Source organism: Spinacia oleracea, chromosome 4 (genome assembly GCF_020520425.1).
Source record: "Spinacia oleracea cultivar Varoflay chromosome 4, BTI_SOV_V1, whole genome shotgun sequence".
Lineage (NCBI taxonomy): Eukaryota > Viridiplantae > Streptophyta > Magnoliopsida > Caryophyllales > Amaranthaceae > Spinacia > Spinacia oleracea.
The window spans coordinates 162,803,085-162,828,107 of record NC_079490.1 but is presented as its reverse complement, the minus strand read 5'-3'; the positions used below and the strand labels follow the sequence as shown (position 1 = coordinate 162,828,107).

The following is a 25,023-nucleotide window of genomic DNA, read 5'->3' as shown; positions in this document are numbered from 1 at the left end:
GAATCAATGAATTTGTTACTAGAATATCAAACAGGAAATACTGCAACAACAGAAACAACGTCAGACACAACTTCTGGAAAAACATCAGAAACGATGTCAGACACAACATCTGGAAGTAACACATCAAGTAATAAACTAAACACAATGGGCAAATAAACTAAATACTTTCATATGTTAACTAATTTTAGTTTTCTTTAACTAATTTTATGAATTTTGTAACTAATTGCTCCTAAACTGATTAAACAATTTAAAAAATTCAAGAACTAATTCTAATGAAAACTTTAACTAAACATTTGAATTTTATAACTAATTATGTTTTCTCTTTAACTAAATAACTGAAATTTTTAACTAGTTAACCGGTTAAAACTAATTGCATTTTTTTGGTAACTAATGTCTTTAATATTTTAACTAATTACATCAACTGTTTGACTTTTTAAGTAAGTATACCCCTTAACTTGTTGCGCAAATAAAAAAAATTTAACTATCTCATTTCAGTTGTTAACTAATTATAATGAAAACTTTAACTAAACATTTAAATTTTGTAACTAATTATGTTTTTTATTTAACTAAATAACTGAAATTTTAAACTAGTTAACTGATTAAAACTTTTTGCATTATTTTTTTAACTAATTTCTTTAAGATTTTAACTAATTTCTATTGATTCTTAACTAATTTGTTTTTTATTTTACAGGTTTAAAAAACTAAATTTGACAACTTAACAAAGGATGAAATAAGAGGAACATTGACTGGATATGATGCACAAACCCTTGATGAAATATTTTCTCTTTATCAAAAACATTCCGTGTTGATCGGATTTTCAGTGAGGAAAGCTACAACAAGGAGAGTTCCAAAAACAGGAGAGCTCAAGGAACAATACTTTTGTTGTTCAAAGCAAGGAAAAAGAAGAGAAGAAAAATCAAAGAACAACGAGGAATTACCTTTACCATGTGAAAGCAAACCAAAAAAAGAGTCAAAACAAACAAGAAAACAAGATATTACTAGAACGGGATGCAATGCGCAGATAAGAGTGAAGTTGAACTGTAATGGAATGTTTGAAATTAAGCATCATGTTATTGAACACAATCATGATTTAGCAAGATTGTCACTGCAACACTTTCATAGGTACAAATAATTAAACCAAACACTTTCACTAATTCGTTTAATTTCCTAACTAATCTGTTTAAAACGTGAACTATTTATATATTTTCATTAACTATTTGCTCTACAGGTCAGAAAGAAAAATTGATGAAGATAAGCCACAAATAATTGAAGGGCTTGCTTTATCAGGAATACAACCAGCAGATTCATACAGATATATGTGTAATGAATCCGGTGACCCGAAAGTGCTTGGCCACACATTAATTGACCACATGAATTTTTCAAGTAGATTGAAGATGAAAACAATAGAAGGAAAAGATTCACAAGCAGTGGTGAATATGTTAATTCGCAGAGGAGAAGAAGAACCATATTTTTTTTATCGTGTTAAGTTGAATGAGAAAAATCAAGTTATAGGCATATATTGGAGAGATGGAATGATGAAAGAAGATTATGATATATATGGAGACGTGTGTGTGTTTGACACGACCTTCAGAACAAACAAATACAACTTAGTTTGTGCACCGTTTGTAGGCGTCAACAACCATTGGAGTAATGTGATGTTTGGATGTGCCTTTATTGCTGATGAAAAAACAGACACTTTTGTGTGGCTATTGGAAGTATTTCTAGAGTCTATGGGAGAAAAAGCACCTATAACTATCTTCACTGATCAAGATCAGGCAATGGCAAATGCTATTGAACAAGTAAGAATACCTTAACTAATTTGTTAATATTGTTAACTAATTGCTTCTTTTTGTTCACTAATCACTTACAAATCTTCACTAATTGATAGACACTCTTCTCTGATGTCTTCAGTAGGTTACTAAAAAGTTAAAATCATTAACTAATTCATATTAATACTTAACTAATACTATTCTGTGGATATCATAGGTGTTTCCTCATACTAGACATAGATTATGCTTATGGCACCTACACAAAAATGCTGTGTCAAGGTTTGGAGATTTAAAGGCTGACACGACATTCAAGGACACTTTTAAAAAGTGTTTATATGGCTGCTTCAATGAAGAACAATTTGAAACAACATGGTTTGAAATGATTCAAACGTATGGGCTTCAAGATCATGAATGGTTTACAAATTTGTACACCATAAAGGAAAAGTGGTGTACAGCTTTAAACAAAGATTTTTTTTCAGCTGGTATTTTGTCTTCACAAAGGTTAGTTACCAACTGAAATAATTGATATAAATATTTAACTAATTGGTATAAATATTTAACTAAGTATTTCGATTTTTTAACTAATGTCTTGCAATGCTTAACTAATTGATGGAGTTGTTTATCTAATTGTGTTTTGTTTAACTATTTGGTTGGCTTATTTAACTATTTGGTTTTAAAATGTAACTATTTCAGCATATTTATTAACTAATTGAATATTTTTCTTTTAAAAAGGAGTGAGAGCACAAACAATGCCATTGGATTTAAAGGGAACAAATCAACTACCATAACATAATTCTTCCATATATTTGGGGCAACAGTAGATCGGTGGAGGTATCAAGAAGATCAGAATGAGTTTAATTGCGGAAATTCAATGCCTAAATCAGATTTTCCAATGGTTGGAATGATTAAACACGCGGCAAGTGTTTATACGCTCACCTTGTTTCGAGATTTTGAAAAAGAATCCAAGTATGCAATGGGTTGCATATCAACTATTCATCACATGGAGGACAATTTCATTGGTTATAAAGTACAACACGAATCATGGCCAGACCACACTGCAAAACATGTAGCATTTGATCCATCAACCAATTCAATTGCTTGCAATTGTAGAAAATTTGAAGAATCAGGTTAGCTAATTCTCTTGACTAATTCTTTTAAAAAGTTAACTAATCGTATTCAATTCTTAACTAATTGATTTCAGTACTTAACTAAATAGTGTCAGTTTTTAACTAATTGATTTCAGTTCTTAACTAATTGTTTGAAAAACTTAACTAATAGTATTCATTTTTTAACTAATTCATTTCAGAAAGTTCTTAGATTTCAGTTTATGTTTTCTTGCATTATGATCAAATATTGCTCCTATTACAACATGCAGGATGGCTATGTTTTCATGCAATTCGAGTTCTACATGTACATTCTATAATCAATATCCTAGAGCGATATATTTGCAAAAGATGGACAAAGTTTGCAAAAAGTGAAGTATGGAAGAGAGTGGAACAAAGAGAAGATAATGGTATTGAAAAAAGAAAAATCACTCCATGGCGTTACGAGATGGCAAGAAATTTTTACAATTTGGTTCTTAAATGTCAGGACAGTGACGAGGCAAAAAAGGTTTTTAACTAAATGAAGGTTAACTATTACATACAAATTTAATACTAATTTCTATTAGAGTTTAACTAATTTTTTATTTTTTACTATTAGGTTCTGAGAGCTGCTTATGCTAGTGCTAGTGACAACATAAATAAAGTGCTAGAAGCAGAAAAGGCAGCACAAAAAGAGGCAGCTCAAAAAGAAGCAGAGGATGTGGCACCTACTTCATCATCATCATCATCAAATGCACTTCTAGAATATCCTGGTCAATTTCCACAAATAACAGTTCAGAATCCACCACAAATAAAGACAAAAGGAAGAAGTAAAAGAAAAAAGGGACACTTTGAGGTCAGAGAATCATCAACAGCAGCTAAAGAATTCGGAACATTTCCAACAAAACCACAACTATTTTAAAGATTTGTGTAATTAATTGAATATGAACAGGAATTAGTTAAAGAAAGTGATTGAGTAGTGAAACTATCAGAGAAAATATTCAAAGAGAAAACACAAATATTTATACTTGATTTTTTATACTACTTCAATTTATCTTGCAATTGTTTAACTAATTGCTTTGATTATTTAACTAAGTAGCTCAATTTATGAACTAAAGGCTTCCATTTCTTAACTAATTGGATTGCAATACTTGATTTAACCAAGTGTTCCATTTTTTAACTAATGTCTTGCATTGTTTAACTAATTGGTTGAGTAGTTTGACTAATTGGTTCATTAGTGTAACTAAGTGGTTGGTTTGCTTAACTATTTTGTTCTAATGAACTGCACTAACTGGTTGGATTACTTAACTATTTGTATCAGAGACTATACTAACTAGTTGGATTACTTAACTAATTGGATTACTTGTTTAAGTAGATTACATTGATTAACTAATTGTTTCAATGACATCACTAACTAGTAGGATTACTTAACTAATTGTTTCAGAGATTTAACTAAATGTGCAACTAACAGTACCACATGTTAATTTGTTAGAAATAAGGACCACTATCAACTAAAACCACTATCACCTAAAATGTTTGGCAAATTCACAACTAGACCAACTGCTAAGTTGATTCACTCGTCAACTTTATGTCTTTTCATGCTCGGTTCTTCAGTTCCTGATGTGGGGGCTGTTGTTGCAGTCTTGGCTCCACGCCTTGTTATGGCATATGTTTTAAGTGGTTCAGAAACATCTTTTTTGGCATTCTCTGCTGCTGCCTTCTGTGCCTTCTTCAAAGCAATAGTTTGTAGTCTCTTCTGCACATCAGCAACCTTCTTCTGTTTCAGTTGTTCTTGCAACTGGGCAGTAGCCTCTTCTTCCTGTTTACGCCTCTTTTCATCTTCTTCTTTCTTCTTCTTCTTCTGTTCTTCAATCTTCTTCAGTTGACGATCACGGATAACGGGGGCAATACCAGCTTTCACGGAGTTGAATCCTTCAATTTCCTTGAGCACATCTTGTTGAATTTCATTCAAATCAGACAGAACTAAGGCACTACAAACCTTAGCTCTGCACTGAATTCTGCTTGAACGCTGAAAAAAGAAGTAAAACAGACTAATTAGTAATTGAGTTTCACAGTTAACTAATTTCTAAAAATATTTAACTAATTGTGTTTCACAGTTAACTAATTGCCATGTATACTTAACTAATTGTATTTCACAGTTAACTAATTGTCATGTGTACTTAACTAACTAACCAGTCTAACTAATTGCTTAACTAATTGAATTTCACAGTTAACTAATTGGTATAAATATTTAACTAATTGTATTTCACAGTTAACTAATTGCCATATATACTTAACTAATTGGATTTCACAGTTAACTTATTGCCATGTATACTTAACTAATTGCCATATATACTTAACTAATTGCCATATGTACTTAACTAATTGCCATATCTACTTAACTAATTGCCATATGTACTTAACTAATTGATTTCAGTTCTTAACTAATTGGTTGAATACTAAAATAAACTGAAATAATGTTTAACCAATAAATCTAAACACTTAACTAATTCTTTTAAGAACACTTAAAAATATTGAAAACACTTAACTAAAAGAGAATTACCTTGGAGAGATCACAAGTAATCTCCTCTCCGTCAAAAAGGTGCATTGCCATCAACAGAAAAACCCCACAATCTACATGATTAGGGCTGTCTGATCTTCCAGGGAAATCAAGATATGTCATTTCAAAATCTAAAAGCTCGGAAGCTGATGGATGATCAATTTCAATCAAGTAATTGTAGAACGCTTCAATAATAAATGACATCATTGTCCTATATATAGACAACACCTTCTCCGTAGAAATGATGTTGTCAACATATACAAGACTTTTACTGTTGAAGTTGACAATTAGAAGAGAAAAGTGTTCCCCATAATGAATAGGCAAGTAAAACTGCAAAAGAATGAAGAAAAACAGAATCAGAAAAATCATAACTAAAAGACATAAAATTTTAACTAATTAATACAATGTCTTAACTATAAAATAGTAATTCATAACTACTAAGAATACAAACTTACCATGGAAACAGTTTTAAGATCCCATCGGTGGTCATTGATGTCCTCCACCCAACGTTTCCAACTACTTAAAAGCTCTTCAGAAATTTGTTGTTCAGAGTCCATTGACTTCTCATTCGAAACAAGATCTTTTAGCTTGACCTAAAAAATTATAAAATAAATTTATTTAATAAATAGAGAAAAAACATAGTAAACAAATTTTGGTGTAATGAATAATAACAAAGAAATAATCGTACCGTATACTCAGTTCCAAAATAGAAGTTACACCCTTGATAATTCAGCTGAAATTGCTTTCTATTTAATAGAATCGCCCAACACTCGACAATATTGGATAAGATTTTCTTATCAGGGAGCAAACTTTGCATCTCTTGTCTTGTTATCTTATGAACCAAACCATAAACAAAAAGTTCAGCCCTGTTACACAATCATTAATTTATGTTAGTGTTTAAATAATTGATGTAATTTTTAACTAATAGGTTCTTGTGCTTCACAATTTAGTTAAGTTGCATATTTTTTAAGGCTTAACTAAATGACATGATTTGTTAACTAATATATGATAATCTCTAACTAATTGGTCAAAATTCTAAACTAATGACTATAAAATCCTAATTCATAACTAAAAATTCATAACTAATTTATGTTAACTATTTACTAAAAACTCATTACTAATTGATACAAATTCTTAACTAAAACTATAAAATGAATAACTAATTCAGAAACACAACTTACTTTTGATCAATAAAATCATCTTCGTGAAAACAGAAGTCCATTTTTAAGGCTTAACTAAATGATATGATTTATTAACTAGTATATGATATTGTCTAACTATTTTGTGAAAATTCTAAACTAATGACTATAAAATCCTAATTAATTACTAAAAAATTCATAACTAATTTATGTTAACTATTTACTAAAAACTCATTACTAATTGATACAAATTCTTAACTAAAACTATGAAATGAATAACTAAATACAGAAACACAACTTACTTTGGATCAACACAATCATCTTCAAGAAAACAGAAGTCCAGAACCTCTTTTTCAAGCTTTGCCTCTTGGGAGAGAGTCTTAGGGTACCTGAGCATGAATGCAAATACACAGAAAACTTCTTCATCAGGTGAACCAAGTGCTATGCTGCAACAAAGATTATCATTTTCTGGTTGACGACCACCAGATTTATCACTCGTTGAAGGAACAGAACCAGAAGCAGCAGCATTCTTTTCATCTGCACCACTACCAGCACCAATAGAACCAAAAGCAGGAGCGTTCTTTTCAGCTGCAACGCTACCAACACCCGCAACACCAGAAACAACACCATTCTTTTCAGCTGCATCATTACCAGCACCGACAGAACCAGAAGCAACACTACCAACACCAGCAGCACCAGAAGCAACACCGGCAACACCAACACCATTCTTTTCACCTGCATCATTACCAGCACCGAAAAGACCAGAAGCAACACCATTCTTTTCAGATGCATCATTACCAGCACCGGCAGCACAGCTGTTATCTTTCTTCAGATCTTCAGCATATGCAACAATGGAGTCTATAATCTCCAAAAATATCGGATCTCCATATCCAGGACTATCTGAAAATTGTTGTCTTCCCTTCTTTAACATACTGATATGCTGCTGATGAAAATTGGAAACAATGTATAAATCCCGGCAATACTTTTTCAATGCTACTTCCAACTCCTTCACAAAAAATGAAAAAAATTAGCTAAAACTAATAATAGTATCAAACAATGTATAACTATTTAATTTAATAACTTAACTAATACTTCCTCCATTCTTTATTAAATGACACAATTTTTTTGTCACGTTTGCCAATGCAATATTTCAACCATTAATAGATTTTATTATCAATGGTTAAAAATTATAAAAGTTTGATATTATAAAACTATAGGATGAGACGATTATAACAAGACCCCACATGACTATATTTTTTGTTAAGTATAAATCACAATTGATGGTCAAAATATATTATATGAATAGTGCCAAAAGTACAATTGTGTCATTTAAAAAAGAATGGAGGAAGTACAAGACACCATGTAACTAATTTCTTGAATTACTTAACTAATATGTGTGACTGAAAACTAATAAAATTGTTAACTAATTGCCTTAGTAGATTAACTAATTCGTGTCAGTTCATCACTAATAAGTAGGATTCCTTAACTAAACCAAATAAAGTAAAATTGAAAAAAGAAGACACCATGTAACTAATTTCTTGAATTACTTAACTAATATGTGTGACTGAAAACTAATAAAATTGTTAACTAATTGCCTTAGTAGATTAACTAATTGGTGTCAGTTCATCACTAATAAGTAGGATTCCTTAACTAAACCAAATAAAAATAAAATTGAAAAAAATAAACTAACTTACATCATCGTAGCTCTTTTCAATATCATCATTTGTCTGAAAACCTTCAGGAATAGCAAACTCAATCATCTTACTTCCCGATGCAGAATGAGGTATCACCAACAAATCACCAAGAGACTTTGACAAAGGATAGCTCGTTAAATCAACAGCAGCTAGCCCAAAACCCATTTTCACCTCAGCAGCTACACGTTCAGATACTTCATCAGGAGACCAATGTTGCACAAGCGGAATCTCCTTGGGCGGACTTACACCACGGAATAAAGCTCTTTGAAGATATATAATCTCCAAAAATTGTAAACAACCGCCAACTCTAGTATTAGTAATTTTTTCGTTCCACCTACCTACAGCCAACCCCAAATGGTCAAGCACGTACTTGCACCAATTTTGTTTCGCAATTTTTGAAACATCCTCTACTGCCTTGAGAAGCTTAATGTCTACCAAACGGTTAGACGTGGGAGTCAAGAAAACACCTGTCAAACCGATCAGTTCATCACAAAAACAAATCAGTGAAGCAATTGAATAAATTAGTTAAGCATGCAGTTCAATTAGTCACACTGAGACAGTAAGTAGTTGAACAATCAATTCACTTAGTTAAAAACAGGAATTAGTGAAGCATTTCAAGCATTTAGTTAAAAAATCAAATAATTAGTTAAATTTTCATTACAATTAGTTAAGATGTGAAATAAAAATACTAAAAAATTTTCAAAAAATAAATTTCACTGAGAATATAAGTAGTTCAGTATTAAAAGAAACTAGTTAAAGTATAGAAGGAATTAGTGAAGCATTTTAACCAATTAGGTAAGGTAGAATAAATAATTAATTACAGAAATGGATTACCCAAAGCGTAAATCACAAACGCACGCTTGAATTCATCTCCGTACTCGTTAGTATTTGCAAGATAAGCCTCCACCTCAGACAAAGCAGCATATTGCATTTTGTCTTTTTTGTTATTTTCTAAACCACCTCTGGATCATTTCAAACGTTCCATCTCCCTCAACCCTCTTCCTGGGTGTTTCTTCAACATCAACACCTTTCACCAAGGGCAGCCTAAACACGTCATACACATCATAATCATATAGCTGCACACAATATTTCCGGCCTTCCCCAAACCGCAGCATATGACCAACACTGTTAAAGTTCTCAAGAATCCAGCAAATAAGCTTCTTGTTAATATCAGGAAGACGAATAGACAGCAGGCCACCAAATCCAATTTCAGTTATGGCCTTGACTTGTTTGTCTTTCTCCTTGATGATAGATAGCAAGGTAATGAGAGCTTCTGGTCTATAGATGGGTGTAAAATCCCTAGAAAAGAACAAAAGAACTTAAAACAAAGAATAAATAATGTAATAATTGGAACATAAGAGATATGACTAAATTAATATGAAAACTACACTATTAGTTTCAGTCCATAACTAAATACATTGGATGTTTAACTAATTACTTGTACAATGACACTAATTGATGTCAAATCTTAACTAATTGGTTTCACAACTTAAAATATTCAAATGAAAGTTTAGCTAGTTGAATTTACTGTTGAACTAATAGGTTTCAATCAATGACTAATTAAACTAAATGTATAACTAATAGGTCTCAGTCAATGAATAAAAAGAGGATAAAATTTATACCTATCCAACTCAATTGTGTTACCATCAGGCTCTACATACTCCAACTTCACTTTTCGTGTTTTCTTTGTCCCTTTTCTGGACGGAACAACCTCACGCCCTACATCAGCAGCAACTTCTTGTGTCTGTTTCCCTAAATCAGGATCTGCATTCTTAACATGAGGATCATCCTCAGATGTCTTCGCTGCATTTTTTGTTCTAGCCATTTTGATAACTGAAAAAAAATACACAACGTAAGTCAACAAATCAAAAAACAAAAAACAAATCACTGAAAAACTAGAAAGTTTGTAACTATTTAGTGTGTATAGTTAACTAATATATGTAAATGTGTAACTAATATGGTAAAATATGAAACTAATTCGTCTGTATAGATAACTAATTGGTTATAACTAATTGATGAAAACACATAACCATTTGAGTTGAATAGTTAACTAATAGGTTAAAATATGTAACTAACATGTTAAAATACATAACTGAAACATACATGTTGTTAAGATATTCTTAATTGTGGTTATTAATAAAAAAAAACTAAAACTACTGATATCTTAACTAAACAACAAAAATTCAAAAGCATAGCAAAGAATAAATGGGAAAAAGCATTTTCAAGCAGTTCCAGAAGAAAAACACATAAAAATAATGAATCTGACAACCTGATATTCAAATAAAAAGTACGAAAAATGAAGTTCTAACAATAATAGCACAAAAAAGAGAACAATCGCGCAGTTGTAGAAGAAGAATCGCAAAACGTAAGCACAAATTTCAGAAAATCACAACAAATACAGGAAAATCTAAAAAAATCGATAAAAACCCTAACATAAACGGAAAATCAAGAAGAATCATATAATCGATGGAAAATAGCAAAAATGAAGAACAAAAAATGCACAAAAACGCAACGACATTAAAGTAAAACCTAAAAATCACAGTAAAACCCTAAGATGAACACAAACCCTAACAATATACTTGCATACCAAAATGTAGATTAAAAGCAAAATAAAACGAGTATACAGACTAAATTAAACTAGAATAAGAGAAGAAAATCCAAAAACAACAAAAATTGAAAGTTAAATTGAAAGAAACACTTACTAAATCGAAGAGACGAAGAACAATAACGGAGCTTGAGACAATTTCGGAAGAACAAATAGCAGAATTGAACCAAAAAACGACCAGAAGCGAAGCGTAATTTGGAAGAAAAACGATCGGCGCGAAAAAATGAAGAACCGTCACTTTCTCTCTCTTAAATGAGAACAGTGTGATTTGAAAATGAAACGAAAATGAAAATGAGGAAATAGATCAGGAAACCAATGTTTTAATAGGATCCGGATATTTTCGACCCGCGAGAATTTGGGCTGTATTTGACCCGCGAACAGAACCCAGTATAAGGTGGTCTCACAGGAAAGACCGCCTTATACAAAAGTTTGTATTGATTTTTTCGGTGTAGTAAGTACCCCTATGGTGGGTTTGTTTTTAGTTAAGTTTTGTGTGTTTAGTTTAGTTCAGGTTGTTTATTTGGTAAAGATTTACGCGGGATCGAAGAGGATGTCAATCTTTCGACTACAATCAGACGAATCAGACGGAAATCATATTTGTCACGGCTACAACAGATTTATAGATCCCCTCGTCAATGAAGGCTGTCAATCTTTCACAGCGATCGTAGCTATGGTGAAAGGAAGTTTTTATTTGATTCGATTCTTATGTATTTGTTAGATTTAAATCTTTATGTAGATGTCGTATGACTTTTTATCAATGAATTAATTTGTTTATCAAAAAAAATAAAAAAAAATAAAAAAAAAAAGAGTATTGTGATTAAGTGTGGGGACCACAAAAATGAGATAAAGATTCATATAATTGAAAGTGGAGACCATAACATGCCAAAAATAGAAAGTGTATCTCTTAAAAAGATACGGCCAAATAAAGAAAGTGTATCTTTTAAAAAGATACGGAGGAAGAATCATTTGTGTGCCACTTTTTTCAATTGGTTGATATTTTTAATTAGTCAACCACTTTTATTTTCATATCTAAAATAACATAACATTAGGAAATTTTACCTATATTTTACAACCTAAAAAAACCAATTTTTTATTTTACCAACTAAAAATCTCAAGCTTTTATTCTACCACCTACAAAAAGTTAACGACGCCTTTAATAGGGTCCATAAATTAAGCTCCCCCCATCCTTTACCCAAATTCTGCCATTTTCTTCTCTCCTCCTCCTTCATAATTTTTCAACAACAACAATGGCGAATGAAGAGAAATAACGATGTCGTTAACTTTAATGTTAAAAGGTGATTAAACGAAATTTATTATTTTTTTGTAAGGTGATAAAATAAAAGTTTAGGTGGTAAAATACGAATTTGAGTTTCTTTTTAGGTGGTAAAACACAAAATTTCCTTAATATTAACCAATGGGGAAAAAAAGCACACAAGTGGTACATAGATTGTGGAACAGAGGATTCGAACTCTATGACAATATGAAAAGAATAATCACACATGCTTTCTATTTTGTGATATCAATTTTCATCTTGGAGATGATTACACAAGGAAAATGTTGGAAATTCATCTACTGAACATTGTTACACACTTAAATTACGCAAGTGATTGGCAACAAACAACTTGGATGTTGACAACAAGTAAAAGTGCTCCTTGCTCAAACAAGATCCGGCAATCTCCATCAATTCATTGCAGATACATAATACGTTATCATCTATCTGCAGAAAATCGAATTGCAAATAAAAATATCAAACAAAAGCACATACCAGTTTCAACAACAAAATTGATGACATCCTATGTCAAAAAAGAAAAAAAGAAAACTGAAGACATGATGAATACGGAGTACTTCGTACATGTTACATTGTGGATGGAGAAAATAATATTGATGTAAGCATCATTTTATGTTTTTGTCAATAGTTGTATACTCCATACTATATGTGTCCATCTATCTATATTTGCACTGTTTTCCTTTAGATGTACTTAGTAACTAGTGTGCATTTTTATCACCATCTCCTACCTTTTCAACATGTTGGCATTTCCGAGCTAAATTTCAAACTGAGCCAAGAAATTGTACTGTTGGATAATAGTTTTATGAGGTGGTAAGTTCCGAAACCGGAATCTTTTTTTTATTTTTTATTATTATACTTCATATACGACATTGAATTAAAAGTTCAAACATGTCTGTGGACCGAGGTATCACAAATAGTTAGCTAGGCTAAGTGGTGTTTGATAATGCTTTTTGTGTAGGAGAGTAATAGAACAGAGAGAAAAGAGGAGTTTAAATAGTTTGTATGAATGAGCCCCTAGACCTATCTATTGTTGAGCTACAAAGGGTTTTCACCTCTCTAACCCTTGCTAACCTCTACATAGCTTCCTAACTCCTCTCCAATGTTTTCTCTTTTCATGTAGCTTTTTCTGAGCGATTTCCTTCGATATTGTTTAAAGAACGTCAAATTCCCAAAATGCGCCACTTTTTAACTTAATTCCCACCATACCGTCCACGTCAGCATTAAAACCGGTCTCTTTTTTTTTTAACGAAGCGACACTAAACCGCTATCTCAGGTAGCGGTTGACTTAAGTAAACCGCTATCTGAGATAGCGGTTTATAATCACGTAGGTAGTACTATTTATAAATGGTTAAAAAAAAAAACTGCATCAGCTAGGGGTCGAACCCAAGACCTTTTGGTTAGGAAATAAACACTCTATCCGCTGAGCTACAGACAATAATGTTGATAAGTTAAATTTAGAAATGTTTATAATTAATATTAATAAATGGTTAAAAAGAAATAAACACATCAGGTAGGATTCGAACCCACGACCTCCTGCGTAGAAACAACACACTCTATCCACTGAGCTACAAACACAATTGATGTCATAAGAGGTTATTTCTAAATTATATTTCTATTTAAACTGTAATTCATGTTAAAAATAATTTACAATTAAGTAAACCACCATCTGAGATAGCGGTTTTGTTTTAATACAAACCGCTATCTGAGATAGCGGTTTATAGCATTGAACCGCCATCTGAGATGGCGGTTTGCTTTAAAACGAAACCGCTATCTCATATAGCGGTTCAATGCTGAACCGGAAAAAAAAAAATTACTTCTCTTTCTCCCTTGCTTACGTGGACGGTATGGTGGGAAATAACTTAAAAAGTAACGTATTTAGGGAATTATTGGATCTTTATGCAATATTGAAGGAAATCGCTCGCTTTTTCTTTCAAGCAGTTCATGATAATTTATTTTATTTTTTTACATAGTTTGGGTTTATCCTTCACAATAAGTTAAATACCCCAAATCTGAGGCCCAACTCCTAGCAGGAAGGCAGAGGGGAGAGGGTAAGGTGGGAAGCCTTATAAATCAGTAGCAAGAAACCAAAGGATTATCCTAATTGACGTCTACATATTCCTGTCTCAATACACTTTAAACCCCATGATAGCTTGTTGGAAGTTGGAGATGTTAGTGTGAAAACGTAACATATAATTAATACTGCATATGAGGCAACACTTGCAGAAATTATCGGGAACAAACCTCAAGAACTGATGCAATGCTGTTGCAAGCTTCAAGTGCCAGGCTTCCCCGAGTAATCTAGATAGTGATATTCAACTATTCACTTAAATATTCATTACGAAAACTAAGATGAAGAAACAACAGCCACATAGACAGAAATTCATACCGGGGAAGCTTCTTCTTTAATTGCGAGAATCATGTCCTGAAGAAGGTGACGGCAAAAGGATGCAAGTTCTTCTTGATAGGACGGATCATCAAAATACAGGAGGTCATTGCCCGGAACCTGAAAGTAGATCAATTCTATATCATGAGAAGCAAGAGAGAAATAAGTGAATTACAAAACCCTGAATGGAGTAATAGCGAGTTCAGCTTGCAACTTCATTAAAGAAGGGAAGTGGAAAAATATTATGGAAAGACAAAGTAAAAAGTGAGACATTCACCATGAAAATGACTACTGTTTCATAAAAGTTCTGAGGAGATGCAACTCATGTTCATGTTCATTCAAACCTACCTGATGCCAAGATGATAAGGATGACAAGATGGGAAACATGAAATAACAAGATACACAAACGGACATGTTGTTCACGATAGAATTAGGTCTGCAAATGAGCCAAGACGTTCGCGAACAACTCGTAAACAAGCTCGGTGAAAGCTCATTCATTAAGCAATTGAACGAGCTCGAGCAAATATTTAAGGCTTGTTTACTAAACGAGCTTAACGCGAACAACATCACTTTCGACTCGTTAGTGTTCACGAACAACATAACTTAACAGCTTAGCTCGTTAACATTATTACTCGACTCGAATCGGCTGATTTCCATTGACTTCAAAAGGAAATGGAAACCATGAAAACTATTTCAAAACAGGTAAGTTTTAGAATAAGCAGCTATGCATAAATCCATCACAGGGGACTCGAGAAAAGCCATTCAGCACTATGGAAAGCCCACTGGAGTACAAAGCTAAATAACCAACTACACATACAGCCAGCTAGGAAATGAAACTCAAGAAGCTCTTCAGCACTTGGATCAGCCTACTGGAATACAACACTGAGTTATTGGGAATACCTGTATTGAATACTATTATCAAATAATTTATTGACACTCAAAACATATTTCTTTAAAAGTTGATATTTATAAACTACAAGTTGGATACAACAGCCTATCGAAAACACCTCAATACAACCACTAGATTCCACAAAGGTCAGAATTACGTGATCTTCCCCATGAAAAAATCCAACTATTATATTATTGATTAGAAAAAATTAGTCTTTTATTCTTTGCATAACTACATTTTAAAGCTTTGTAAATGTGAAGAATTTTCTTTGTTCGGACAAACAAAAGACACTTTCTACATATGAGGAAAGAAAACCAACAACCAAAAGGCGTACCTCTTTCATGTCACCAGGACTATATGGGAGTTTATGCTGTGACAAAGCTGCCAGTAGAATAATATTTGCGGACAATGTTCTAACTTTCAATCTTGCAGTTATTCGCCTGAGAATATATTGCATAAGAGAAAGGTTGGAAAACAAAATATTTACAGTATGATTCTTCTTGGCATCAATAAAACTTCCGATGTCAAAAAAAAAAACTTACAATGCATTAGAGTTAACCAGTGAGAGTAAGCTCTTCGAGATGTACGTGACTCCACGTATAGGGTTACCTTGAAGTGAAGCAATATTTTCAGTATTCTGGAAAGAAAATTTTGAGGCAGATAGAAAGAAGAAAATTTCTATTAAGATTACATTCGAGGTTCTGAGGAACAATATCTTTATTGATGCTTCTCTCTCTAGCTAATCATTAGAAGTTGCGAGGAAATTTCTATTTAAGATCAATCATTGGAGTGATGAATTGTTTAACGTGGATAGAAGGTGTGCAAGCAGGTTTGGGAAGTATTATCTGTACTTGCCAAATTATAACAAGAGCCTCAAAGTTAGATAAAATAAATGATGCTCTGCCTCACCACTGAAGACAGACTAATTCCTCATTTTCCTCGAACATTACACTGGCAACAGCGAATTTATTTATTTTTTACTCTTTTTTTTCTAAAGGAAACATTAACTTATGCTTACACAAGACAAGCTCAAATATACTTTATATTTTAAAAAGTTTAACTTGACTAAGAATGATGACATCTAACTCCATAACCAGTACCTGGAACCATGATCAAAAGGCTGCATAGTTTTTGTATTATGCATATGATTCTATCAACATTAACTTATGCTTACACAAGACAAGCTCAAATATGCTTTATATTTTAAAAATTTTAACTTGACTAAGAATGATGACATCTAACTCCATACCCAGTACCTGGAACCATGATCAAAAGGCTGCATAGTTTTTGTATTATGCATATGATTCTATCAACATCAAGCGGTGTCCCTGAATTTACAACAGCACAAAATTGATGTTAGAAAGACTTTGCAGTTTGCATATCACATGACTAAAGCATAGGAGCAACACAGACAAGAACAATCAAAATCAATCTGCTAAGAATCAGGAAATTTAGGATGATTAAGAAACTTTAACACTGCATTCAGAATTTAGGGATAGAAATGGGGGATTTAGATTGAGTTATAGAAAATAAGGGAAAGCTATAAATTGTATTGTTTGATCAGTGTACTAACAAAACTACAAGTACTCGCACTTGGAGGGGAGATTCTCCTCCCAAAACTACAAAATACTCAACAATAATCTGGATACCTCTCTCAGCTTTCTTTTCCCCTTTTTTATTACAAAATGCTAACCGTTAAGCTAGTAACTTACTCTTCCCAAAACTAACTTCCCAGCAGCATCTCAGTAATTTCCCTCCAAGCCCTCTCCGTATCTGACACCAACTGAATTACTGTTCATTTGCAGAAGTATCCCTCCCTCTTGCCTCTTCTAGACTATGTAAGCACGATGAAATGACTAGGTTAATGCTTAGCACGACCCATGGAATCCAAAAACATGATTACGGTAAGCAAATTAGGCATACATCATTTACAGTGAGTGTATTGGACTATTGGGCCAGATAAATCATCAACAAAGATTTAGCCTCCAGATCACCTTTTAGCGATTGCTATTAACGATTAGTTATAGTTATTAATGTTAAAGATATGAAAACACTCTTCTTTTTAGCCTAATAACACTAATCAGCATGATTCTTAGGTTTATCATAGAGGGGTTGTGGTTGTATAAACCAACCAAGAAACTGGAGGTAGCTTTTGGTGGGATAGCGAATTTCACTTCGGCAAAAAGTTATTCAAACATATTTGCATCAGAACCAGTAAGGTGCTTCCTTTTCCACACTTTTTTTGGCTTTTCATCAGAAACAGTACCTATTGTGCATCTACACAAAAGTGACATAATATAGTTCAGCAATTGTGATCCGGCCTTTGCACCAACCAACTATTGTAGAAAGCACTCATAATGCCTTACTTAAAGCCACGACTTACAATTTAGATCCTGTTACATCCTTACAAAATCTGGAATTAATTCGCATCAGTCATCATGGTAATAATTGGGCCACTAAGGAAACAGGCACCCGAAACACCAAAAGTTGGAAGCTCGACCTTCAAAAGTGTCTTATGGTCAGTTGGTCGAGTTGTATCTTTTAGGATGATTTCAGCTAGCAACAATTCACGTTTCGTGGAAACTTATGACACCAGTGGCTAACCCAAGAGAGCGCTTAGAGCCTGGAAAGACTTCATTCCAATAATTAGCATTTCCCACACGCACCAACATGGCGGGTCTCTAATGTGTGGTATAACCTTTTATGGGATCTAATTTAACTCTATGACATGTATAGTTTAGACAGCTAAGGATGACCCCGACTGAATACATAGAGGCTGCTGCCAAGTGCCAAACTGCTAAGCACAAAACCTTCTGTTCTGGCAAGATTTTCGCTGGCCTTAAGGAACCAGAGGCATTAGTCTGGAATCTAGAATGGGTTTTAACTGGGCAATTTCATTGCAGAGGTATTAGTTATTTGTTCAGGATGTGAAGAGCTAACTAAAAGTAAGGCAAAAAGTTGGCTCTTAAACAGGAAATATATTGAAAAAACAGAAAAGAGAAAACACTTCAAAAATACACAAGGAAGTTAGTGGAATAAAAATACTAAATCATATATAATGAATGATATAGTAAACAATTGAACTGTTAATGCATCAAAACTTTTGGCTGACAAAACAGACATCTTACGAGCATCTGAACAGGAAACCAGCTGTAAAAAGAATGTTAAGAATTAAGAAGGCAACAGACTAACCCCCGACAACACTTTGAAGTGAGCATATAGCTGAATCTATTAATCCATCTGAATGACAAACTAATCCGATGGTCAACGCAACCTGGAAGAATTGAACAAATTACCGTGAGCTTACTCTATCAGAAACCCAGTCCAACAACCAAAACCATCGAAGCCTCATACCTCGGCAGTCTCAAGATAAAGAAATAACTGCTTTACAGGATTCGCAATAGAAGGAATTGTAGCCTCAGAAAATGCTAAACATGACTTGCCAAAAGAGACAAGTTGTTTGGAATCTTTCAAAGCTTTCATCACTAACCAATTTGAACGATGAACAAGAGTCTCCTGCAAAATGGAAACACTTCTTAAACTTGAGACAGCTGACTATAAGTAGAATTTGCAACCGACCATAAGTTATTCATCCAATTACAAACTATTACATTTTTCAAAATAAAAGGCCATATTTGACTTCAATAATCAAAGCTTCCTAACTTTGACAACTAAGAACATGTATCAAGCTATAATCTGAAAGTATCATAATTTTTAATACTTCTTACTTAATTACCGTAGTACTTTTACAACACTATATACTGTTGAAAAATTGGTCAAAGTTGACAATACTTGGCCACTAAAATAATATAAGTGGCCTATTATATTCAAACAATGGCAGTATATTTACACACAAAAACAATGAACCACCGACTCTTACAAGGATCTCACCATGGCAGGTTATTCCTGCCGTCCGGTGTTCGAGGAGGTTGTTGTATGTATGTAGTTATGTCCCAACAATAATACAAAGTAATTAGAAAGAGACTCTGTCTGTCAGATCCTTGATTGGAAGGTTTCGACAGGCATGCAACTTTACGACAAATGAGAAAGATAGAACAGACACATGAGACTGGATAATGGACCTGGTTGACCATCTCTAAAGCAGATACAGAGTAAGTATTTTATCTATCATAGCTGTCATTATGGGCGACAAAATAAACATCTTCTTATTTCCTATGCATTCAAATTATTTCATAATCCAAATATACATAAACTGTATACAAAATTAATCTCAGTTATAACTGATAATGATGCGATTCTGAACTACATGAACTGCTAATCATAAGTTATAACTATAGAAATATTAGTACCAATCATTCAGCAGTCCAAGATCTTTTCTCCTATCCTGTTTTATTTCCCTGTTTAATCGATAAAGAGTATAGGTTTGATTGATCAAGGATGTGAGAATATAAGAAGAGAGAAAATCATTTAAAATCTAATCATGGCATCATTTTTCTCTACTCAGTGGCATGCCTTCTAGAGAGTACATACCTTCATTTCATCTGCACTAGCAAAATTTGCACGAAATTCAATCAAAAATGTCAGGTGAAGTTCCCATTCTGTCCCAAAATCAACCTGCTCAACAGTGACCAAAATCATGATCCACATTCCACATAACAGCAAAAGATAGTGGGAAACTTCACATAACCCAGGAGTTCTCTTTTTCAAAATGGAAAGGTGGGGACTGAGGAATTGAAGTCCGAAATTTTGTATAACTTATTACCATGTGCACAAAACGAGAGAGTAAACGATCCAAATGCTGATTATCACTGTCTAGCATGCTTAAAAAGCCATTGCAATTACGCAGGCCCTGACCAACTTCGAAAAGGAACTGTACAGTAGTTGGACATCTAATATAACCATTCCTGCAATATAAAAAAAAGTCAAACTTAGGCAGAGACATGAAGACAACTGAATGTAGTTAAGACAAGTCCAAAAGGCAAACAACTTCTGTCCTGAGGATTCTAATTGTAGAGATATATCACATCAGTGTTGGAACTTTATATTCAGCAGAAAAATATTCAATGATTTTGTTATAAACCCTTTCTAACCCCCCACCATAATATCTGTTGTTAGAATAAAAATATACTTCAATGTACTCATTTTAACTTAGGGAAGTTAGCAGAAAAAGTTAGATAGGCAGTTCAATTGGCAGGAAAAGATAACACTGATCAATATTCCATGTACATCCAATAGATATCAAGTAGTCAGCTTTCTAAACAAATTTCCCAACCTGGGACAGGTTGTCCGTTGTTTCACTCCACAAACCTTTTAAATTGCAGTTGAAATTATACTTTTCATATCTTTATTTAGTTATATTGTTATAATTGTACTACAAATTATAGGGATAAGAACTTGTATTGACAAAATTATGAGCGTAAATAGTTAACCTATTTTATACTCCCTCTATTTCTGTTTCAAGTACAACAATTTGACTTTGACACTATTCATATGCTAACTTTGACTGGATTTATTTACTAATATATATAAAGAAAATGCTATTTTATAATCTGTTGTTGGATTAGTTATAGTGTATACATAATATCATTCTTTAAAAATAAATTTTAGTAATAAACCATTAAAAGATATTAATGGTCAAAGTTACGCATAGGCACGTGTGCCAGTTAGAAACGACTCTAAACCCTAAACTCTTAACCCTTGCACTTAAATAGAACCGACTCTGTTCTTAAATTATTGAAACATTTGCAAGTTTGATAGTATAGCACAAAGTTTAAGAAAAAGCAAAAGGGGTACTTACCAGACCCAAAGACCATGTGATTAGAAAGAAAATAGAGAGAACCAATAAACAAGGGGGTTGGGTAAGGGAAACGTAAAACTTGCAGTAGGAACACTGCCCAAATTAGATTTGTTGAATAACTGTGAAACTTCCCAAAATAGAAGTGTTGCAATAAATAAAGAACGAAAAAAATATAGTCTTTCCATCCCAAAATGCTTGTTACACTCATCTTTGCACAAAGTAGGTGATAAATGGTTGTTTGGTTATCAATTGTTATCGTTATTGAGAAAGTAGATGTGATAGAAGTTGGGACCAAATTCTGGCAGTGGGAAGAGAGTTGTTAAAATATTGTTAGAGTCCTTTCTAATATGGAAGTGTAACAAGTATTTTGGGACATACATCCTCCATTCTTTATTAGTAGACATGTATTCCTTTTCGGGAACTTTCTTTTTAGTTGACACCGTACATACAAATTTAAGTCTGCAACAATAACAAACTAAAAATCTTTGTAATGTTGGGTACAATCTCTAATGTTTGTTCCACTAATTTGATCTCTACACATGCTTGAGCTTGTTTGATGTGTTTTCTTGAATGAGGGTCACGGGGATTGATCTCATCCAAGAATGTTGAATGGAGTAGAACGACACGTGAACTTGGTGTGCTTGTCTTCTTCCACCAATGGTTGATGTTGATTTATTCACTTTGAAGCAGTGTTCAGGTATTTTTGTGAGAGTAGTCTTTTTGGTACTACGTAAATGACACACGACACATGACATTTGAGAGAGTTATTTATATGATTCTCTCTGGAGTAGGCTTTTCCCTTAAACAAATAAATGAGCCTCGTGACATAACCCATATCCATTAAATAAATGACAATTAATTAAAACAGGCTAATTTGATTTAAAACCCAAATTAAATAATTATTATTTGTAATTAATGGAAGTCAACCTTTGACTTATACTAGACAAAATAATGACGTGGCATTTATGAAATTTTTAATGCCTACATACACATATCTACTTTGGGAAAGGTTTATATGTTAAAACGTCAGTCTTACCCTTGTTCCCTCTTTTCTCTCCTCCCACATAACAGATCATGCCATCTCACTCCTCAATCGTCATCTTCCACTGCCACCACCGCTGCCACAAGCCCCTTCGCTCCCCCAATTGACTCAACATTGGTGAAATTTGAGATTTTTACCTTGAAATTGACAAAAGAAGAATCCGCTAGCCACCAGCAAAACATTAACAAAAAGGAATTATCTTTTAAAATTAAGAACTACCAATTTTCTTAAATTACACGTGCAGCATATTGCTTCGTTGAAGGAGGTAGGATATGCAGCAAATGTAGTAGACCATACATTAATTAATTGGTATCCAGTTCCTTGATTCAGGGCTAAAGAATTTAGAAGTTAAGGATAATTTCATGGTTTGAGGGGTTTGGGAAAGAACGCTTGACTAGATGATTCTTCAATGGCAGTAGGATTTTTTTTAAACCCATACACTATATTCCACTTTTCTTAAAACCCGTGTTTTTAGTCAAACAAGACTATAATTTTGGGACGGAGGGAGTACAAAAGAACAAATGAAGTGTGAAAAAGGAAAGTGTAACAAGTATTATGGGACAAAGCGAGTATTCAATAGGGCGAAAAGCCATTATTTTACTAAGGGAATGTTCTTTAAGTACAAAATTATTAGAACCATACCACCATCCTCATGCCCGAATAGCTAAACAATTAATTTCAAACTCCCAGGCCATTAAATGACAATCCCATTTCATCTCTCTGAGACCTAGTCATGGTCAAACGTTTCATAAGCCCATCTCGTTAAGAGAAAGACGCTGCCCTGATATTCTGACCCGAAAATTGCATAAAATACGTGACTTTTATCTGGTTGATTAAAAAATATACAAATCCTCTATTTAGCTTATCTGCGTCAAGCCTGAAAGAGCTACGGTGAACTGGAAAGCAGACTGTTCCTCTCTGATGGCCAAGTCGTAAAACAAAAGAGCTTATTAATTTTGCATTTGGGTGAATTCTAAATGTTGTAAATTGAAGAGTATAGTTGTTCTCTACTTCTCTTCCTGACCCTTTACCCAAACCAGTTCATCTCTCAAGGTTACTAGCGACACAGCAAACTTTGAATGAGATAAAGAAAAAACGTCTCTCTTAATGTGTAAAGAAATTAAACAAAAATACTCAAGCATCAGGGTAGCAATTATGAGACCAAGTAGATACTTCTATGTACCTTGTAGCAATTTCAAGGAGACGCATGTTGATGGCATTCTTTGCAGTCCCGCGCATGACATCGATGATTTCAGCAAAGAAATTCTGCAATGACCACCAAAATTGATATCAAGATGTTCTAATGTGTACTCCAGTAATTTCAACCGCCAACAGAAAACTTAAAGCAATTGAATACTAAAAACTTCATCTGATGGCACAAATTTCATATTAACTGTTCTTTCTTTAGGGGAACGTAGTAGAAGTAACATATGTCAGCACAGTAACTAACTATTCCTTTTCGCATTCCATAAAAATTAAAATGTCAATGCACTATTACTTGTCATTTAAAACACCAGTGTAAATACTACCTAGTACCTACATAGTATTATTTTTTGAATACTAATGTGATAAGTAACAACTGTATAATCAGTGTACATAGGCATAACCACGAAAGACACTTGCCAAGAAAAGGAGGGAGTAATACTTGATGAAAAACTAGTTACGTCCTGCATACTTTAAAAACAGAGTGCCTGTTCCCTAGATCTTGGCACATGTTTGCCAAGACATGATGTAACCACATCTGCGACACATTCAGTCCAAGTAACATAGCATGCGCATCATTTACTCAGTGACATCCTTGCAGGTACATTAAGGATTATGAACTTCAGAAGAAAACAGTGGAATGGAACTTAAATGTAATGACGATAGGAGGCATACCAGCTCTAAGATATTTTCCAAGCACTTTGTATGACTGAGAATCTTGATAAAAACCGACTTCAAGCTCTCAAGTTCACAGTCATTAATCCATTTGTTGCATGCTCGCTCTGCAATCCCTTCCAGTAGCATTTCCAATTGAATTTTCTGTTATGAATAGAGCCGATCAGGAGGAAGGGTTGGGTTGCTGTACATATATTGTTACATACATAATGATAAATGCATACGAGGTGGATCTACACTTTACTATGGGATGTCAACTGACTCCCAGAATAAATGAAATCTGTATCTGCACCATCTTTTTTTTTTATCAAATTAACTTTTTAAAAATTACTTTTTGTCTGAAACAAGAAGAGGTACATTTTCATGTTACAAAAATGCACATGCAGTACAAAAAGCTATACATGTATCCTTCTCATTTTAAGTGCCTTCTCACTGACCCGCTGCTGAGAGGAAAAGCATTGAAATAAGAACATTTGTCTCCTCACTTTGCTAAAAAATATCAAAAGAAAGTTGAGGGTAGCATGAACCAAATATAGTGAAAGTTGAAGCAATTATCATATATTTTCTTCACTTATTTTGCCAGGAAGGTGGGGAAGAGAGACAATTCAAACAAATCTTGAACATTAACAACTATTCTGACTCACCATTTGATTCTGAAGGACAATATCAACATAGCCATCTACGACTTTCAGATAAGAATCCAGGTCTTGGTACTGACTAACATCCTGAAATTGAAGACATTATCAACATAATTACTGAAGATTTAAAGAACAGTTAAAAGTTAAAACTATGCTCCATGGCAAATGCCGCAACATGAAATTTGATGGAATCAATCAGCCGATAGCATACAAGAAGATCATCCTCAGCCATCATTGCAACTAGAGATATATACACTCTAACATCAATGAGTAATCTTATTGTCGTTGCCTACTCCAA

The 25,023-nt window shown here is 33.3% G+C and overlaps 1 protein-coding gene across 4 annotated transcripts in view; it reads right to left on the bottom strand.

Moving 5' to 3' along the window:
• Positions 1 to 12,266: 12,266 nt before the first annotated feature.
• The window catches only part of LOC110792229 (uncharacterized), a 31,257-nt gene continuing 18,500 nt past the window's right edge, over positions 12,267 to 25,023 (bottom strand). For 3 of the 4 annotated variants that reach the window (XM_021997046.2, XM_021997048.2, XM_021997047.2), the window contains 13 exons: positions 24,732 to 24,812; positions 24,088 to 24,231; positions 23,393 to 23,475; positions 20,133 to 20,274; positions 19,901 to 19,984; positions 18,764 to 18,925; positions 18,602 to 18,683; positions 16,666 to 16,737; positions 15,952 to 16,018; positions 15,744 to 15,849; positions 14,524 to 14,640; positions 14,379 to 14,435; positions 12,267 to 12,566 (listed from right to left, as the gene is read on the bottom strand). In XM_021997046.2, coding sequence (XP_021852738.1) covers positions 12,432 to 12,566; positions 14,379 to 14,435; positions 14,524 to 14,640; positions 15,744 to 15,849; positions 15,952 to 16,018; positions 16,666 to 16,737; positions 18,602 to 18,683; positions 18,764 to 18,925; positions 19,901 to 19,984; positions 20,133 to 20,274; positions 23,393 to 23,475; positions 24,088 to 24,231; positions 24,732 to 24,812 — 1,332 coding nt within the window. In that variant the 3' untranslated portion in view covers positions 12,267 to 12,431. Of the gene's footprint in view, positions 12,567 to 14,378; positions 14,436 to 14,523; positions 14,641 to 15,743; positions 15,850 to 15,951; positions 16,047 to 16,665; positions 16,738 to 18,601; positions 18,684 to 18,763; positions 18,926 to 19,900; positions 19,985 to 20,132; positions 20,275 to 23,392; positions 23,476 to 24,087; positions 24,232 to 24,731; positions 24,813 to 25,023 lie in introns of those variants that run through there. The other variant, XM_056841755.1, reaches the window with a different exon arrangement.